Raw genomic sequence first — 18,042 nt, 5'->3', positions numbered from 1 at the left:
TCCATTAGATCTCAGGCATGACATTGCAGAGGTTTTGGACGTCTGTGATCCTAAAACATATACATGACATACACAACCTGAATTATGGTTTCACAACAAATTATACAAAGGGTCTTTCTTACCTTTGCACATTGCATGTGGTTGCAGCCCTCATTCTTCTGAATTGGAGATTTGCAGTTGGCGCATGGTTTGGAGTTCGTCAGTAACCACAGGCAGTTGGCAGCATCTTCATATGCCTCGCTGACTCCCACAACTTTTTGAAGGTGACAGGAGGATATGGAGCATGCAAAAACAGAGAAGTTGAAATTGTACTTGTGTAATCTTTTGTGAAAATCAGATTAGGAAAGGTACATGTTTACCTGTTTCTTGGCAGAATATCATAATTCTTCACTATATATATTCTCACATATACAAAGATATACATTTTCTAATTTATACATATTATATATAATATTTTTACACATGTCTATGTATTTCCATATGTTTCTATACTAATTTATATATTATATATGACACTTATAATATATAAATGAGCAAATACATATATGAGAAAAATCAGCATAGTTTGATGAAGAGTGGTGTATTTTGCCTCTTTAGAAAATTTTCTATGCTTTCCAGAATATTTATAACATATTGTGGAAAGGCTCCGAACTGTGGTAACCAAGTTAAGTTAGTATTTATTCAAATTACTGTTAATCTTTATTTTTTTTGTTAATGTTGATGAAGAAAACGTCTGTCCTGTGTAAACCTAATCTTTATTAGTTTTTTCAGTAAATGTTATTTATCATTAATCCATTCCCTTGCAATTCACCCTGAACCTTACTGTTATTATCACCTGTTGGCTTGAAGTAGTTTTAAAGCACGCAAACAACCACACAGAACACAACTCAAACAGAAGTGCAGACTGGGCTAAAAGATTTAAAATTGCCCAGGACAAATAAAGTTATATTGAGGAATAAATCAATTAAATAATGAAACAAAGCTGTAAAAGGAAGGAAAAAGAGTTCTGTGTGCCCTGACTGAACCACACGTGGATTTATGTGGAGGAATGGTTTACAAAGAACAGTCAACTATAGTGCTCCCTAATATGCAGTTAAAGTGTGAAGCAGTCCCTCATTCAGAGGTTTGATTTTCTTCCCCTTTTACCCTATTTTCTAACCAATTTAGAGCTTTTACTTAATGCAACTAAAAAATCCCTCTAAAACCAAAATATAACAACAATGGCAAAAATAAATTAATCCCCCCCCTGAGCCATGACTCTTACGTTCTTCTGGTTTCATTTCAGATATTTTCTGTAGCCAGTCTTTCCAGGTTTGGCAGTCACAAGGTTCATGTGCTTCACCAAGACATTCCCTGAAAATGAAGGTGTATACACAATTACGTATAATTTAGAGATTTAGAACTAAAGTTAGAATTGGTTCAAGCTAAAAAACATGGAATCTTATCAAGACACAGTTGAACGCTAATTAAGTCAGGAAGATAAAAAACCATCCAAATAACATTATTTTAAAATAGTCTTAGACTTAGTTCACAAGCATAGATGACCATTATTAAGATTAATAAAGAATTTAACTGAGACAGGAAAGGAAAAGAGCTTTTTAAAATTACAATCTGAAATAAATCAGCTGGTTTGCAGTCTGTTTGAGTTATGCCCGGGTACTATTTTAATACCACAAAAAGTGCTAGTATAGTTTCTGTGATAAAGGTAACACAGAATAAAGAGATTATCCAAAACTAGGTAGTTTGCTATAGCCAAAATGCATTTTATGTAGAATTACTTGCATCTATTCACTTGTAATAATTAATCTTTAACTAGATTCAAGCTTTTAATCTAGAACAAGATCCAAGCCCTTCAACAACAGCATTAAGTATTTATGGATGTTTACTCTTTCCACCAGAGTCTCTTAAATGGGGGCTTTAACTTAGTTACATGGACACAGTGGAGAAAGTGAGTCCCTTGAGCTTCTCTTGAAGTTACTAGTAGCTTTAAGGATGGCAAGCACTACTGCATGGTGGCTGATATATGGCTTCCAGATGGTGCTTCGGTGTAGATGTGTCAATATGGACTCCGGATTTGTAATGACTCCCTTTTTTACTGGAATGGCAGCAAACAGCCTCAGACATCTGCCACATCAAACAAAACAGTTCAAAGGCAGTATATTTCAGATGGGCACCAGCTGCATCAGAGCATATGCAAGTTTTCTGCAGATCCAATGGTGAACTGCTCTCTGCAACGCAGATTCAGAAGCTTCAGCTATACTCTTTTGATCACTCTAGTCCACATCTTAAGCAGGAATGCAGGAACAAAGAAAAGGTTACAGTTACAGTTTTCAACTTTTTTTCCCACTAGCTAGTCTGCTATCAAACAAGTTTAAGTCCACCACACAAGGAACTCTGGTTTGGAGATACTTAAGATTTGTAGCTGGGAAAGATTGTACTGGAATGAATAACTAGTCTGTAATAAGGCAATCTTAGCCCTGGTTGAAAAGTGACACCTTTCAATTCTGTGGGACAGCAGTACACTTGAATTATTGACTTCAAGAGAGCCAAGACCTCTCACACAGTATTTGTTCCCAGAAAGGACTGAAACTAGCAAAAATTAACTTTAATAAACTCAGTTTTAAGTTAAAAGCTGATTAGTTAATGTATTACTGGGGGGTGGGGGGGGGAAGGTTGTCTTTCATGTTTTCAAATCTGTAAGTTTGTGGATTTTTAATGAAGTGCAATCATATATATCTCACGTATCTACATCTATATGATAGCCACAACAGAATGTTAAAGAACAGCTTCTCGTGGAGGAAGTTCTTTTCTCAGCCCACACCAAACCAAGGATTTTTACACTGGGATGTCATTTTACTAGAGTAAGAGCACTGAGTCTATCGCTTATAAAACTTTTTATGAAACAAAGTTGTATTTTTGATAGACTCCCTGACAGCACTGGATGAATCACAGAATCACAGAATCATCTAGGTTGGAAAAGACCTTGAAGATCATCCAGTCCAACCATTAGCCTAACATTGACAGTTCTCAACCACACCATATCCCTAAGCGCTATGTCAACCCGACTCTTAAACACCTCCAGGGATGGGGACTCCACCACCTCCCTGGGCAGCCCATTCCAATGCCCAACAACCCGTTCTGTAAAGAAATGCTTCCTAATATCTAGTCTAAACCTTCCCTGGTGCAACTTGAGGCCATTACCTCTTGTCTTATTGCTTATTATTTGGTTAAAGAGACCCATCCCCAGCTCTCTGCAACCTCCTTTCAGGTAGTTCTAGTGGGAGATGACGTCTCCCCTCAGCCTCCTCTTCTCCAGACTAAACAACCCCAGTTCCCTCAGCCGCTCCTCGTACGACATGTGCTCCAGACCCTTCACCAGCTTCATTGCCCTTCTCTGGACACGCTCAAGTCATTCAATGTCCTTTTTGTAGTGAGGGGCCCAAAACTGAACACAGGAATCGAGATGCAGCCTCACCAGTGCCGAGTACAGGGGTAAGATCACTTCCCTGTCCCTGCTGGCCACGCTATTTCTGATGCAAGCCAGAATGCCATTGGCCTTCTTGGCCACCTGGGCACACTGCTGGCTCATGTTCAGCCGGCTGTCAATCAACACCCCCAGGTCCCTCTCTGACTGGCAGCTCTCCAGCCACTCCTCCCCAAGCCTGTAGTGCTGCTGGGGGTTGTTGTGGCCCAAGTGCAGCACCCAGCATTTGGCCTTATTGAAACTCCTACAGTTGGCCTTAGCCCATCGCTCCAGCCTGTCCAGATCTCTCTGCAGACCCCCCCTACCCTCCAGCAGATCAACACTCCCACCCAACTTGGTGTCATCTGCAAACTTACTGAGGGTGCACTCGATCCCCTCATCTACATCATCAATAAAGATGTTAAACAGGAGTGGCCCCAAAACCGAGCCCTGGGGGACACCACTCATGACCGGCTGCCAACCGGATTTAACTCCGTTCACCACAACTCTTTGGGCCCGGCCATCCAGCCAGTTTTTTTACCCAGCGAAGCGTGTGCTCATCCAAGCCACGAGCAGCCAGTTTCTCCAGGAGAATGCTGTGGGAAACGGTGTCAAAGGCCTTACTAAAGTCAAGGTAGACAACATCCACAGCCTTTCCCTCATCCAATAACCGGGTTGCCCTGTTGTAGAAGGAGATCAGGTTTGTCAGGCAGGACCTGCCTTTCATAAACCCATGCTGACTGGGCCTGATCATCTGGTTGTCCCGCAGGTGTTGTATGATGGTACTCAGGATGAGCTGCTCCATCAGCTTCCCAGGCACCAAAGTCAAGCTGACAGGCCTGTAATTTCCCAGATCATCCTTCTGACCCTTCTTATAGATGGGCGTCACATTGGCCAATTTCCAATCTGTTGGGACCTCCCCGGTCAGCCAGGACTGCTGGTAAATGATGGAAAGCGGCTTGGCGAGCACCCCAGCCAGCTCCTTCAGCACCCTCGGGTGTATCCCATCCGGTCCCATAGACTTGTGTGTGTCTGTGTGATGCAGTAGGTCACTGACTATCTCCTCCTGGATTGTGGGGGGGTCGTTCTCCCAGTCTCTGTCTTCTGGCTGAGGAGGCTGGATTCCCTCAATACAACTAGTCTTGTTATTAAAGACTGAGGCAAAGAAGGCATTAAGCACCTCAGCCTTTTCCTCATCACTTGTTACCATGTTTCCTCCTGCATCTAGCAGGGGGTGGAGGCTCTCCCTGGTCTTTCTTTTGCTGTTGACATACTTATAGAAACATTTCTTGTTGTCCTTGATTGCTGAAGCCAGATTAATTTCCAGCAGGGCTTTAGACCTCCTGATTTCCGCCCTGCATAGCCTCACAGCATCTTTGTAATCACTGTGAGTGGCTAGCCCCTTCTTCCAAAGGCCATAAACTCTCCTTTTCTCCCTGAGTTGCAGCTAAAGCTCCCTGTTTAGCCAGGGTGGCCTTCTCTGCCACCAGCTTCTCTTACAGCACCTGGGGACAGCCTGCTCCTGAGCCATTAAGACTTCCTTTTTAAAGAGCGCCCAGCCTTCCTGGACCCCTATACCCTTCAGGATCATCTCCCAAGGGATCCTGCCAAGCAGGTGCCCAAACAAGACATGCCTAAACAATGAAGGGAACTAATACCAAACAGCTGTGACAATTAACAGCTTTAGCCTCCCCAGAGTGCCATCCTTAATACTCAGCAGGATTATTTATTTGAAGGTGTAAGTTTCAGCAAGTTAAAATTCATGGAAGGGCTAAAAGCATCATCCAAGAAGAATGTAGTTCTGGATTTTCTTTCCACTTATGATAATATTTATATCATGTAATGAATTTTGAATCAAAACAGTGAAACACTGTTGCAACTTATAATTGGCTTCCCAAGTGCACCTGAAGGGATGTCTCTTCCACATAACAAGACTCTGTCCCTTGTCTCCATCTAGAATAAAAGGAGCGAGGACTGATGGTGCAAAACCAAGTGTGTACTGCCTGTTACTACTGTTCCACAGAAGTGTCTGCTTGCTACAATTCCTTGTGCTTCTGAAACAGCATGAAGGGGTTCTAATATGTTGAATGTATCTGATAATACACAGATATAGTATTTGTGCAGAGTTTTAATTTGTACTACATTTAAATATCTCAGAATGCTTTTTCTGAAAGGGAATAGAATTTTGTGTTTGTCACAATATATTACATTTTGTTGAAGGTGCTTTTAGTGGTGGATAATGAAAAAATAATAAATTCTAAGGAACTCTGTTTTTAAGAGGAACATTCCTGCTTCCACATAAAAAAAAAGGAAATCGCTCAATAGACTCAGAGAATTTTCTTGCGTTTATGAGCAAGAAGGCTATAGATCCAAAAAAACCAAAGTGATTATCTAGGGGTTGGTTAGGGTTTTCTAATACATAAATTCTGAAGAATCCCTTACTAAATGCAGTATCAATTGCTATTACAATGTCTAAGCTGTAGATTACCTGGGTAAAACTCGCAGAACTGACAGAAGTATGGAACTGTGGGACATGTTGATTGCATTTAAAGATATAAAGCAAGCTCCCTTTAAGCATACAGTAATGATGAAAAGCCTCTGAACTGAGAATACCCTTCCATTTTCTCCAGAGGAACTCATTCATGCACAGGGGTTTTGTACTGTAGGACTAATATGGCTGTCCTCAGCAAATGGTTCTTATTTATAGTACTGCAGGATGCTTTGGTTGCTAGCAGAACTTTCTCGTCATTGCTGAAACTCTTCATTCACTTTTGTGGGGATGAAGGAAATGCCTTCTTGGACGTTTTGCTGCTAAAATGAGGTTTTTTTTCAAGACCTTAACTGTATTTGCTTGTGCAGTATCTCAAAGTGTTAACATAAAAAAACATTCGGAAATACTAACAGGAAACATAAAAACGACATTTCTCATGAAAATTAGGCACCCAGAGGACATTTTAATACTCAAAAGACGTTCTGGGGAGCTAGTACATTCAACCCATATAAAGGAAGCAGCAGCTGCCAGGGTCTGAAGGATCATGTCAATATCACAGTAAAGTGGTCTCAAGCTCTGTCCTTCAGGTTAATGGAAAAATTGATTCTCTGTATGTAATCAGAAGCAAGGATGAGAGGATGGTACCTTCTTGTGGAGTAGTACTAAGGTTTATTATATGTTCACTGGTAAAAAACATTTTCTCGTTTGTTTCCAGAGGACTTCTTTCCTTCCGAGTTCTTCATCCATTGTGAACAACCTCTTCCCAAGAAGTTCTGTTTTCTGGCTTTTGTGGCTGTTTCATTATGTCTACTTTCCTCTTGTTCCCTCTTCCTTTCCATCCATACAGGGAAAGAACTAAAATCAGAAGCATCTTTCATTAAGAGTCTTATGATATTTGGAATCAAGCAGATTATTCAGGATCTCTTCTTCTTGCATCATGGTTTCAATTGAAAAATTAAAAGGATTACTCAGCTTGTCTGAATGTCTATACTTTGGTTGACCCTTTTTGATTTTCTAACAGCAAAAAGGATGTCCCAATAGTCAGAAATTGTCAGTCTGATAATCTCAAGGAACTAGGATAGGGCTTTGCTCTGCACTTCAGAAAAATATCCCACCACTTTTCTGCTTTTGTTGATACTGTTGTTGTCCCTTCCTTGGAATTGCTGAAGATAGGCAAACTTATGGATGTTTTTTAAATATCTTATGGCTTTTTACTCCTTCCTGATCTTGTATTCACCTTAAGACTCAATAGAAGACAACATAGAAAAAGTGCTGACCCCGAAGTGAAACAGTGATTAGAGTGATCCTGCAAACAGAATAGCTATGTATGAGGCAAAGGTCCTTCCTAGCCTTGTTTAAACTCCAGCTTCTTTGATGTGATTCTACCAAAATTCAGAAAGAGCTAAAAACTGCTGATTTTCTGTGCTACAATTCAGAATGTGCCATGTTTCAATTATACTACAACTATCCAGAGCAGACACAAAAATCCATCCACCAGTATCCTGCTTTTCCTCTGTTCCCTGAGAACAGAACATCACAACACTCCACACTGCTGTTTTGCACCTAACAGAGCCGATAATGAGTAAGACAGTATTATAAACCTTTGCTGTGACCCAAAATACTGAAATATTTGTGCACATGAGGTTATTTAGTACATGGATACAGGACAGTAGAGTCATATACTTTCCCACACAAATTTTTGTTGCACACTTGGTGCTAAGTGTGACTTTTTAATTAAACCCTGGAATAGCAGTGACTGTGAGTTTATCTAGATGTAGGTAAGCTCCTAATACGAACCAGCAGAAAAGATGTCCTTTTCCACAATCTACAGCAGGAGCTTTTAGCATAGGGAAGCTAAGTGTATCTGATCCTGTTGAATTTGATCCTTGTCTTGTTAGCCTTACTGCTCTTTCACAGCCTGGTATAGGACACCATTTAATCGCAGGATTATTTTCAACAAAGGCCTGGGGGAAAAGAAGGAAAAAGGAAAATATTTTACCACATAAGATCAGATTTCATCACCGATATAAAACAATCTGTATCCATAATCTTCATTTGAAGGAACAAAGCCAAAAAGCAGAAGGACAATCTTGTAGCTACTTTGATAGGCTTTTAAAAATAGTTATAAAAAGGGAGTAATTTAATTTTCACCTTAAATTTTTTTTTTTTTTTTTTAAATAAGAGTACTCCAGAAATATTCTAATATGCAAATGATGTACATCCCAAACAAAATGTTCAATGTGTGCAAGTCAATTCCTTTGTGATTTGGCTTCCTGTAAAATTCTACTATATATGCACTGGCAATATACTCATTAACAGAACTGAGTCTTGTGGTTGAAAAGAATTAAAACCTTACTGATTAAACCAAAAATCCCACAATATATCCCACTTGCAATAAACTTGAAATCAGAAGTAGACTAACTCAGGAATATACCTCCAATCTTTTTTGGTTAACGTAGCAGGACATCTTTTGTAAAACTTACACCTAATAAATGAGGAGGAAAAGGAACTTTCATTACTTTGCTTCAAACCTATGTTGATCACCAGCCACTTGAAATATGAAGATGTAAAGGATTAATCAGATCTGGTAATTTAATTTGCATCTTACTGCGTAAGACTGTTACTGTGTATTAAAGAGACTTGTCACACAGAGAAAGTATTGTATCGTAAACGAAAAAATATTTCTCTACTTTCTCTTGCCCTGTCACCACTGATAGAAGTAGCACATTATCTCAAAGACTAGTTCATTACTACACTAGTATAAAAGAAGAAAGGTGAATTAAAAGATTGCTTTTATAAACAAGTTGCAATGACGGAAATTAGCATATTAAAAAAACCCAGGAAAACCAAATCAAAGTTTTCCTACTTCTCTTCCTATATATAGCAATCATATCAAGCATTGGATGGAAAAAAATTGAAGTAATTCGCTTGCACTAATAAATTTTTAAAATGAAAACAGTTACTATTTCTGAATATAAAAATAACACAAAAACTCTTAAAAATTTTAGATTGCCAACACAAACAAGTCTGGCTGATCAAAAGCTTCATATCATCTGTTATGGACATTAGTTTGATCGAATCTTTTTATTAATACTCATTAAGTTACACATTATGGAAGTATTGCATTTGTGCTTGAGGAATAAATATAATGTTCTTTCTTTTTTCTTGGCGGTATATCAAACATTGATATATAAGACAGCCAGTAATTCAGTGTATATATTAATTTATGAATTTCTACTTGGAAAGTTACAAGGTATATTGCAGCATTTCACACAGAAGCTGTAAGTTAGTTTTTACAGAATGAAATACAGTTCAAGAGTACTAGAATGGTTTGATAATTTACCTTAATGTCAAATTGAAGGTATCTTTTGTCCATCTCCTTGGAAACCACACTTTCTATGATGTCTACAGGCACAAGCTGGAAACAATCATATGCTGGGCAAAAAATGTTGTGAGCTTCACCCTCCTGAATTTTCAGATTCAAAAATCTGCCAGAATTTTGTCAGTATTTGTGAATAAAAAGTAAAAATTAAAAGGCTGATGAATACTTTATATTAGGTTCACAGATATTCACATTAATCAATTTTTAAACAAAGAAAAGAAAGTATCCCTTTCTGCTCAAAAGGGCTACAGATTTGATGAACAGCATAATTAAAAAAATAAAAGAACACTGTCACGGTTCATAAGTGAGTGTCATCAGCTATGCTTAGCCCTATGTGTTTGTGGTTTCCATCCTCACCATTTATCAGAGACTGCTATGCAATGTTTAATTAAACTGAGCATTACTTCTAACTTAAATCAGAAATGAAACATGTAAATGTAATTAATCTAGGAAATAATTAATTTGATATGCAATTAATTTTTACAACTGTGGTAGTCAAAATAGGTCTGCTCTTGAAAATAAATTTCTAAATGGAGACTTTTATAGTCCCCAGGCACCAGAATGCAAGACAGAATGAGCTCGGAAATCTGCTGAAAGCTGGACTTTACCTAACAGTGCACAAGGTTACTTAGTTTAAAAGCTGTAACTTAGTTATTATTCTGACATCAAGGATGATACTCATCTCATCTAACGGACAGGCAGCTAGTCTAAGTTAGTCACCTAGGATCCTTTAACAGTTAAGGGAGAGAGACTTGCCAATTCATCCCATCTTAGATTTGTATCTTAGAATGAGATAACTCAGTCCTGGCTATGCTCCGAGTAACTTAGAAATGACTGGCTCAGAAAAATGAATCCCACCCTAGATGTGCCACTGCAAACACTTGCTTGACATTGAACTGTAGCTCTGACTGTATGTACAAATCACAGTACGCATAGTCCAGCACCCAAATTAGAAGCACCATTTCAAGCCAGTGATCTCTTCTACATCGCTGCATAACTATTTGCAAGACAACAGAAGCATGACTATTAATTTTCCTGCCACTAAAAAGAATTGCCTTCTAAAAGCTCATATGGAAGAGAGGGATGGGTTCATATGAATTGGACTGATCTGCAGTAGGACTACGACACTGTAGCAAGACACTATAGTGGTACATGTAGTACAATCTCCTGAATGGGGACAAAGATAAATATAAAGGCACTGCATACAGATACAATTATTCCTGGGGAGTATGATTAATATTTCTACTAGCATAATTAGCCACGTCTGAGTTTTTTACTAGCATGACTATTCTGACTTTAAAAAAAAAAAATCTAGTACCAAGAGCATTACACTAATAGAACTTTTAAGCTAGATCTACTCCTCAATTATTAGCCCTCAACATAAGAAAGCATTTTCATTGCTTTTCTGACTGGAAGTGGATTTACGATGCCTATATTTAGCATGCTAAACTAAGAGATGGAATTAAGCATGTGCTTAATTTAGAAAGTGTAAACCCCAATGCTGCCAACACCACACACACATTGAGCAAATCAAAAGTAGGCTCATCTATTTACACATAGGCTTAAAACATTTGCTTAAGAGTTTTGCTGAACCAGGACCAAAACAAACATTACATAAGTCTAAAACAGTTGATGGCCACTTTGAGTGACAACTTAAATATTCGACAGCATCAAACCAGCAACTCTTTGAAACCAAAAGAGTTTATGGTCTCTGTCCTTTCCTCTTCAAAATGGCAAGTAGAAAAGTTTCTCAAAAGATGGAAAAGTACATATACTCACGCCTCCCAGCATGCTCTGCAGAAGTCATGTCCACAAGGCATATCCACTGGGTCTTCAAACACAGAAATATTACACATACAAATGTCACACTGTAGATGAAAAAAATACTTCTGATTAAGAAACACCCTACAGCCTTTCATATTGTTAGCAGGACATGTTACATTGGAAAATCTCAGCAAAAATTTAAAGTGTTCAGTAGGGGGAAAAAAATCTAACTGTAACCAGAAAAAAAAAGTTATTTAAGCTATAGAAATAGAAATGGGAAAGACTAGGCATCTCTGTTTCTGTACCTCCCTATCCAAACAGCCCATTTTGGGGTGCCTTCCATCATGCTCTCCAGCTCAGTAAGTGCTTCACCCTGCAGAGTGCTGGGACCTTGGAGTTAAGACAAAAGGGACCTGAATTTTTCATCACAAACAGCCAGAAATCAGAGTTTGGAGATGACAGAGGCTACAGGAAATGTTTAGCATCTCACACAAGCAGTCCAAACCAAGGCAGAGCAATTTGGTTCTACAACAGCAGCAACTATTTTGAGTAATAATATACATAAATACTACTTTAAAAAAAATATTTTGAGGCTTTCAATCAAAATAAAGAGTAAGTTAAGCTACAAATATTCCAACAGAATATATCACTACTGAATTCTATGCAACTAGGTACTACTGAAAAATTAACATTGACTATTGAGACCCTTACTCTGAAAACATTTAAAGCATAGGAATGAATCTACTCATTGCTTGTGGTTAGGCATGAAAACAGATATTCATGTTCTTCAAGGAGTACAAACAGATTTTTTTTTCCATTGGAACAAAGATTCCATGAAAATTTACTTCAACTTTCAATACATTAGATATTATACACATGTAGGATATTTTCAAAAAGTTAGCCTACAGCATGCCACTTTTTAAAAGCACTTGTTTTACAGCCAAAACCAAACCAAACAAAATTGGTCTTTAAAGTGCAAAACTCAGTGAAGGCATTTATTGTTGTTTCAGTCATTTCAGCTTATTGTCTTGCCAAAATTAAACATTTTAGAAGTTGACAAAGGATCAAAAATGTTCACTATTAAATTTATATGAGTTTTCAATTTTCTTTAAAATGTAACTTTAAAATAAGAAATTTCATGAAGCCCTGAGTTTAAAATATCAAATGCAGAACATTTACTGGAACAGTTTTAAATATAAGATAGGATGTAAATGCAAAATCTGAAAAGGACCTTTATAGCTTGAGGTTTTATTTTATCTATTGCTTTTAGTTTTCATTTTCCTCCAAAAATGAGAGACTTCAGAAAAATATGTATTATTTCATAAACAACATTTTGAAAATACTATTTTGATAGCTTTTTATAAGATTTTAAACGAACAGGAATACTAAATGTAGAACTCTGGATTTGGAGTTAGACACACTAGATCTAGAATGGCAATCATTATCCAAACCTGTATTCCTGGCTTATGGGCCATCAATGAAAAACAAAACACACAATGTAAAACTGAAGACATGTAATCTTTCATTACACATTTTAATTAGGAAATATTCCCAGACAATATTTAACTGCTAATGGAAATAAATGTATGATAACATTATTCCTTCTACATAGCTTCTTCTTCAGCATTTTACAATTAAAGAAATAAAAGATTTCTATGCAGGAATGCAAAATCTTAATTTTCATATGAGATCTAGGGATGATCCATTTGCAAGACTGCATATAATATTCTAGAAAAATGCTTAGGTCATGGAGCAAAAGTTTTATAATGCTGCAGCTGCAGATTATTAAAAAGAGAACTCTGTCTTCCAAAAGAACCACACTGATTTTAATGAAAGGCGCTTTCATATTTCAAATTTGCAATAGCCTTGTAAACCGCCTGAAGCAACCCACACATAGTAAAAGTAATTATAAGCTTACAGTACACTAGTGGGCTGACATTTCAAAATGCAGACAAAGAGAATTCTGTTTCCTAAAGAAAAAATTTTCAAAAGGCAGGGTTCACAGCATTGAGTACATTCAGGGAAATGGATACAATGAAAGTGAACATCTTGGTACGTATGCGATGAGAAGCTCAGATGAACCAAATGTACTGATGTGACTGTAGCTGGCTAAAACACCACTTTGTGAGTGACAGCCAAGGTGAAAACAGCGTGCTTTCTATTAGCCAGATGCTCAGTGGTGTTATTGTAGAGAACCTTTAAGGTGTCAACTTCTCTCTTCACCACTTTTGGAAAGAGAAACACTTTACACCTTTACAAATGACAGTGCAGCCCTCCTGTCCACATAGGTGCGCTATGTTTAGAAAAAAGCTCTTCTGCCCTGCTAGTTTCAGGTCTATTTATAAACTTACCACAGCTGTCTCAATGTCTCCTGGTGAGGGGCTGATTTCATCAGGGGAAGTTACAGAAGAGCGAGTAGTGCGCGGAGTTCGTGGAGAAGGAAGCGTATCCCACGCGTTGTATCCACTTGGAGGGGGAGTTGGCATCTGAACGCCTGAACGCTGGCAGCAGTTCTCTGGATTAGACATCCATGCTTCAAGTAACTTCTCCCTGTCCCAGTCTTCAATAAATACACAGATACAAGAAATTATGCAGCTGACTGTCTAAAATATATTTTGTAACTGCACCTCAAAAGAATACATAAACATTAAGTTCAAAATTTTAGAAATAAATAAATATGATAAAGTGTAAGTGAATGGAACTTTAAATTTTACAGAACACATTCCAAGATCATACATAATGCAATGTATTTATGTAAATAATTGCATCGCAAGTGTCTCCTTTCCCTGTAATATCAATCTTAAATAAAATTATTTTTATTATTTACAACAATTGTAGTAGCTAGGAGACTCAATCAGAAACTAGAACTGCAGTGACTTGCAAAGACTGATCAAAATATAACAGCCCTTGTACCACAGAATTTTCAGTATTTTCCCTTCTATGAAAAAAATAATTGCTCAATATGGATTCACTTTCATCTATTGTGTTTTTTTAAGACAATGAAGCCAAGCGCTACAAACAAAGGAAGAAGACTAAGATACAAGTGGATTACAAAAAGATTTGCGACCTAATGAGTTACCAGTCTTTATATACGCATGTAAGAGTTATTATGCATTTCTGGGAAAAAAAAAGAAAAAAAATCCCACCTGATCGCAAAAGGTATTTCATATATTCTTATTACATTTTTATTCTATAATTGCTACTGAATGCTTAACTTTTATTCATAACATTGCCCTTATATATACAAAAAAGAACTAGTGAAACAAATTTTATTATGTATGAAGATCTTAAAACTAAATCAAATCTTTCTTAATCACTGTTTGAAATGTTTTGTTTCTGATCCCTAAGAGTACTACTAAAGATATCTTAAGAATAATGATTTTTTTCTATTAAAAATACTTAAAAGTTCTCATTTAAGTATAAATCTATCAAATTCCTATATGGATTTGAATCTCAACCTATCAACATTATGCAGAGATCAGATGAACTAGAATTTCAGAAGGAAAGAGAAATCTCCTGATTTTTTCCTATTGCTTTAAATAAATATTTTAAAGGGTTTTTTTTCAATGTTAGATACTCCCACCGGAGACTCAATGTTATTAACCAAAAGATCTGTGCTAGTGTTATTGAATTTTAGATTTTATAAGAAAAAGATAAATAGTATTCCCATACTGTATTAATGCTGGGAAAAAAAATTATATGTGTTCTAAGCACTGAACTTAGTAAAAATATTGCCCCTGTCAAATAACGATTACTATCATACTAAAATCTGCTCCCTCCTAATATGAAAAAGTCTTTGAGTTGGAGATGATTTACTGATCAGGTGCTTACTTATCTAAGCTAAAACATATCATGGGTTAGTTTAATTTCATTTGTTTGAAGACATGGATCCTGAAGATATTTACACTTTAAAAATTATAAATTTTATTAGCATTTTTCAGATTACCCATAGCTTATAATATTTCAGAGGGGAGCTGAGTGATGCTAAGATACAGATAAAGTTTGTGAGCAGTTTTCTTGAGCTCCTTTGTTTGTACTGTATCTTTAAAATTACCCAGGGTTAAGACATGCTACTAAATGCATTCCACTGTGTTTTCTTTACTAACTTATGAGTTTTAGTAAAATATGAGGTAGTTAGATTTGCTGAATTGCCTCTCTTCTATCCTGAAATCAACTGCTGTATAATGAACTAGAAGAGAAACAGGAACAATGTTGAAAAAAACACTCGTAGAAAAACTGTAATTTATTTTCATGGCTGCCATAATATTTTTTTATCTTGGCTCTAACTCTACATACTTCTATCTCTTAACTAAAAAAAAAGAAAAGAAAAATACACTCTTAACTCTTACAGCCTGTATCAGTAAATTGATATAGTTGTATGATAAAAGAAAGCAAAGGTTGCTGGATTAAATATTACATGTCTGTAAACTATTAAAAGTAGTACATAACAATGATCTTTACAAGATTTTAAAACATGCTTTTCATACATTAAGTATGAATTAAGTTAAGATTTCACATTATGCTTTTATGAATTTCAAGATTAAATGCAAAAACATTATCATTTGGCATATGATGTTTTCCAATTGTCTAAGCCTTTGTAAATAGCCCAGTTATTCCCTTTCCTAGGCTGAACCAATTCTATATCTTCATTTCAAATAAAATAAATTCTGTTTGAATAATTTCCAGCATATGACTACAGCTACGGGCAAAACAGTTGACTTTCTCATGACTTGCAAATTGTTTGTGCTTCTTTCTCTGTACTGGCCAATTGCATTAAGTTACTGCTACATCACTAAGGCAACATCAGTAGAATGACCTTTCCAACACAGACTGATTTCTTCTCAACTTTCAATTCCTGCTTGCTAGATGTTGGCAGACATTTCTCCACAGTTTACATCAACCTCACTGCTTTTGGACTTATGGACTGTGCTGCAAGTTCAAATGGTGTTGCCATCATCTTCCTTTTCAAAGTATCTGCACAGGTCAGAGAATCTGCCTACCTACTTAGTCAAATATTTAGTAATATTTAGCCTTAATGAGAGTATGCTGAGAATCTAAAATAGCATTCAAATATTGCCTATATTATAAATATATTACAAGAATTAAAGAAATAATCAATGTTAAAAAAATATATATGCAAAGACTGTGCCTTAAATATCATCAGACTGGCACAAGTTCATGCTGACTTAATTCAGTGTTAAAAGGAACACAAATACCAAATATTAAAGATAATGTAAAAGAGAGGAGTTTCAGGTACCATATCTCCTCATGAAAGTCTGCCAAATGTTGTGGGTTTAAAATAATGTCTTCCTATTTCACTTTTCCTTCTCTATTTTCACAAGGAGCCCACAAAAACAATAGGGTATGAAAGCTTAATTCAGCAATACGGTGATGAGCATGCAAACCATTAACTGCCTGAGTAGTTCCTTTGGCATACAGTAACAATGCAGATGCTTCAGTAAGCATAAGTTTTGAATCACTGAATCAAAGCCTAAAGCTTCCACTGAGTTTCAGAGATACTTTTGTCTGGAGCGAACACACTGAATTCAGTATATCCCTGTTCTGACAACCCCAGTTCAAATTACCCAACAAGAGCACAGACTGATTTCAGTGAAATTAAACTAATTACAGATACACACATGGAAAAGTATACCCTTTATTAAAAGAGCAACTATAAAAATCCTTCAAAGGACACTTGTAGGCTTTAAACCCCAAGGCAATTTCCAAGTATTTATTACAATAGTGAGACTGCTTTTATTGAAAAACAAAAAAAAGATCCAGTTTTATACACAAATATATAGTGGCAGAAAACCAATGGTCTGACAAAAATAGGTACAAGGAATTTGACTTCTCTGACATATAAAACCATGGAAGTTCTACTTCTGTGTCTCTCACTTAAATAGGAAAGCTCTGTTTCTTCACCCTGCTTAAGTTAAAATATCTTTCATTATAATTCCTAGTTTGAAACACTTTCCTATCAGCTTCCCTATCTGCCTCAATGCTTTCTGACATACTGCAGCTGTACATCTTCCTGAAGTACTGTGTGAACTGTTTCCTGGTATTTGATTAACTGTTACTCCTCTTTCACTTGGAAATAAAAAGTAAACATACAACTGCAATTTTGGTTTTGCTGAAAAGAGTTTCTTTAGTCTTAAAGGTTTCTGATTACCATGTGCCCGAAGTAGAGCTTCTGCAGTAAAGAGTGGGGCTTGGAGCATGTCAGCAGATTCCACAATCAGCATATCCTTAAGCCTTCGCAGGTCCTGAAGTCTTAGCCCCTCATATGGCTTTAAGAAGAAGAAGAAAGACAATTCATGTCTAGCAGTATTTTTCAGTTAGTCTCTAATGCCATATTAAAATGAAAACATTCTAAGCACTGTTACTGATCTTACTCTCAACTGTGAGGTAATATGTGCAAAATTTATTCATTGTGCAGACCAATGACCATGCAAAGCTATACAGAAACACTGTCATTTTGCAGTATTTATAGTCTGCTCTTTGTACCTTTCAAAATCTAAAAGACAGTATCTCTAGAGTTCACCATTATAGCTGAAGGCCATGCTCAAACGATGAACTAGTCTAACATTGACTCTCTCAAAGCTAGATTTTCACAGAATCCAGCTGAATTTTGAAGTGATTAAACCTTGATATTGTGGCATGGGTATGAGAATGCGTGACTAGATTTGAACTAAGAATTTCAGGGGAGAGCGAGAGAAAGGACAGGTTAACATACATTGCATACAGATTCTCTCACATTAACTTATACGTGAATTGAGACCCATTAATTTTGAATTGATCTGGAGGAGGATACAGTGAGACATTAGATAGTAAAAAGGGATACATTTGTAAATAGAATCAGGTACAGAACTTTCGAGGCAACATCCACCCTCACAGAAGCGAAGAAGTCAGTCATGAATAGGATAGATGAGACATGCAGTTAAG

At 36.7% G+C, this 18,042-nt stretch overlaps 1 protein-coding gene across 6 annotated transcripts in view; it reads right to left on the bottom strand.

Moving 5' to 3' along the window:
• The window catches only part of ANKIB1 (ankyrin repeat and IBR domain containing 1), a 104,333-nt gene that overhangs the window by 15,110 nt on the left and 71,181 nt on the right, over positions 1-18,042 (bottom strand). For all 6 annotated transcript variants that reach the window (XM_074835473.1, XM_074835482.1, XM_074835436.1 and 3 more), the window contains exons 5-11: positions 17,270-17,387; positions 13,452-13,660; positions 11,116-11,204; positions 9,298-9,442; positions 7,752-7,918; positions 1,265-1,353; positions 123-253 (exon numbers count right to left, since the gene is read on the bottom strand). In XM_074835473.1, the coding sequence (XP_074691574.1) occupies positions 123-253; positions 1,265-1,353; positions 7,752-7,918; positions 9,298-9,442; positions 11,116-11,204; positions 13,452-13,660; positions 17,270-17,387 (948 nt within the window). The remainder of the gene's footprint in view (positions 1-122; positions 254-1,264; positions 1,354-7,751; positions 7,919-9,297; positions 9,443-11,115; positions 11,205-13,451; positions 13,661-17,269; positions 17,388-18,042) is intronic.

This window comes from Strix aluco, chromosome 1, assembly GCF_031877795.1.
Source record: "Strix aluco isolate bStrAlu1 chromosome 1, bStrAlu1.hap1, whole genome shotgun sequence".
In the NCBI taxonomy this organism is placed as follows: domain Eukaryota; kingdom Metazoa; phylum Chordata; class Aves; order Strigiformes; family Strigidae; genus Strix; species Strix aluco.
Note: the sequence above shows the minus strand (reverse complement) of the source record. Positions and strands in the feature narration are given on the sequence as shown.